General features: G+C 48.9%; 1 protein-coding gene across 1 annotated transcript in view; it reads right to left on the reverse strand.

The window, feature by feature from the left end:
* Window positions 1–556: 556 nt before the first annotated feature.
* Window positions 557–1,694, reverse strand: part of ube3a (ubiquitin protein ligase E3A) — a 20,006-nt gene continuing 18,868 nt past the window's right edge. The window contains exon 11 of the mRNA XM_015400597.1: window positions 557–1,586. Coding sequence (XP_015256083.1) covers window positions 1,466–1,586 — 121 coding nt within the window. The 3' untranslated portion in view covers window positions 557–1,465. The remainder of the gene's footprint in view (window positions 1,587–1,694) is intronic.

The following is a 1,694-nucleotide window of genomic DNA, read 5'->3' on the forward strand; positions in this document are numbered from 1 at the left end:
AGACGGAAGAAACAGATAAAAGAAAGAAAACTAAGGAGGGAGGAAGTAAGGAAGTAACAGATAAAAGGAAGAAAACTGAGGAAGGAGGAAGTAAGAAAGTAACAGATAAAAGGAAGAAAACTAAGGAGGGAGGAAGTAAACAAGGAAGTAACAGATAAAAGGAAGAAAACTGAGGAAGGAGGAAATAAGAAAGTAACAGATAAAAGGAAGAAAACTAAGGAGGGAGGAAGTAAACAAGGAAGTAACAGATAAAAGGAAGAAAACTGAGGAAGGAGGAAATAAAGACGGAAGAAACAGATAAAAGAAAGAAAACTGAGGAAGGAGGAAATAAGAAAGTAACAGATAAAAGGAAGAAAACTAAGGAGGGAGGAAGTAAGGAAGTAACAGATAAAAGGAAGAAAACTAAGGAGGGAGGAAGTAAAGAAGGAAGTAACAGATGAAAGGAAGAAACGATAAAAAGGGGTAAAATGAGTTAGAATGGAATGAGAAGAAAATGAATTGAACTCTCTGATCTGATGGTTAACTGGTCACCGTGGGCGGTGGCGAGGTGGATGATGCGTGCAGGAGACGGTCCAATCAGGAGTCGGAGTTAGTCATAGTTCCTTTTATTGGTTCTGCCTGCTTCTGTATGCAAACAAAATGACATTTACATTCATCTGCAATGTTTGGGAAGGAGCATCAGAGAGAACGCCTCGCCTTCAGCTGGGAGGGGCCTCATGGAGCCCGCCGCCGCCAGCCGGGTTCTTCCAGCACTGAGGTCCAGGAGGAGTCCAAACAGAACCAGATATTTACACACGCTAAAGAAAAAAAACCCGCCTGCTTCCAGAACCATCAGCTGTTGGGACCCGCCATCACCATGGCAACCAGCGTAGGGCCAGGAGTGGCGGCTGGAGGCGGCTCCTCTACGAACGCAGGAAGACCGGGAAAAGATACGCTCCGAGTCGCTATGGCGACGAGTGGCTGAGACACAGAAACAACAGAAAAACAACAGAAACATTGGGAAAATGTCTAAGTGCACTTTACACGGCTCTGACCCGACCAGACCAGGTTCTGACCAAAGCCCAGAACCAGAACCAGAACCAGAACCGGGCCGTCTGGACCTCCTCGGTCTGAACTGGGTGGAATGATGGTCAGTGGAGCGGTTCTCCGGTTCCGCCACGGTTCTACAACGGGCCGCACTCGGTCCCCCTCCCTCCTAGCAACAGGCGGCCACGAGGGAAGCCATTAAAACCTAGAAATAAATAAGGAGGAGCTCCTCTCTGCTGACGGACGCGGGCTGAGGAGGTTCTGAGGAGGTTCTGATCCCTCGCTGCTCCCTCTGATGGAAGATGCTGCTGAAACCGCCTGTCCTCCTCTCACCTCCTGCTCTGGTGTCTGTCAGCGTCTGGGTAAGGGGTTTGGGGAGGGGGTGGGGCTTCATGGGCTTTCTGAGGAGGAGGAGGAGCCAGTTGGAAGGGGGCGGGGCTCAGAGCATGCCAAACCCTTTGGCGTAGGTGATGGCTTTCAGCAGTCTCTCTCTCAGCTTGTCCTTGTTGCTGTACTCTGGCAGCAGCAGAACGTTGAAGCAGGTGTGAGACGTTGGTAACCTGGGGAGACAACAACACGCTTAGAACACGCTTAGAACACACTAAGAACATGTCAAGAACATGCTTAAAACACACTAAGAACATGTCAAGAACATGCTTAAAACACAC

The sequence above is a fragment of the Cyprinodon variegatus genome, unplaced genomic scaffold (assembly GCF_000732505.1).
Source record: "Cyprinodon variegatus isolate N-32 unplaced genomic scaffold, C_variegatus-1.0 Scaffold1123, whole genome shotgun sequence".
NCBI lineage: Eukaryota > Metazoa > Chordata > Actinopteri > Cyprinodontiformes > Cyprinodontidae > Cyprinodon > Cyprinodon variegatus.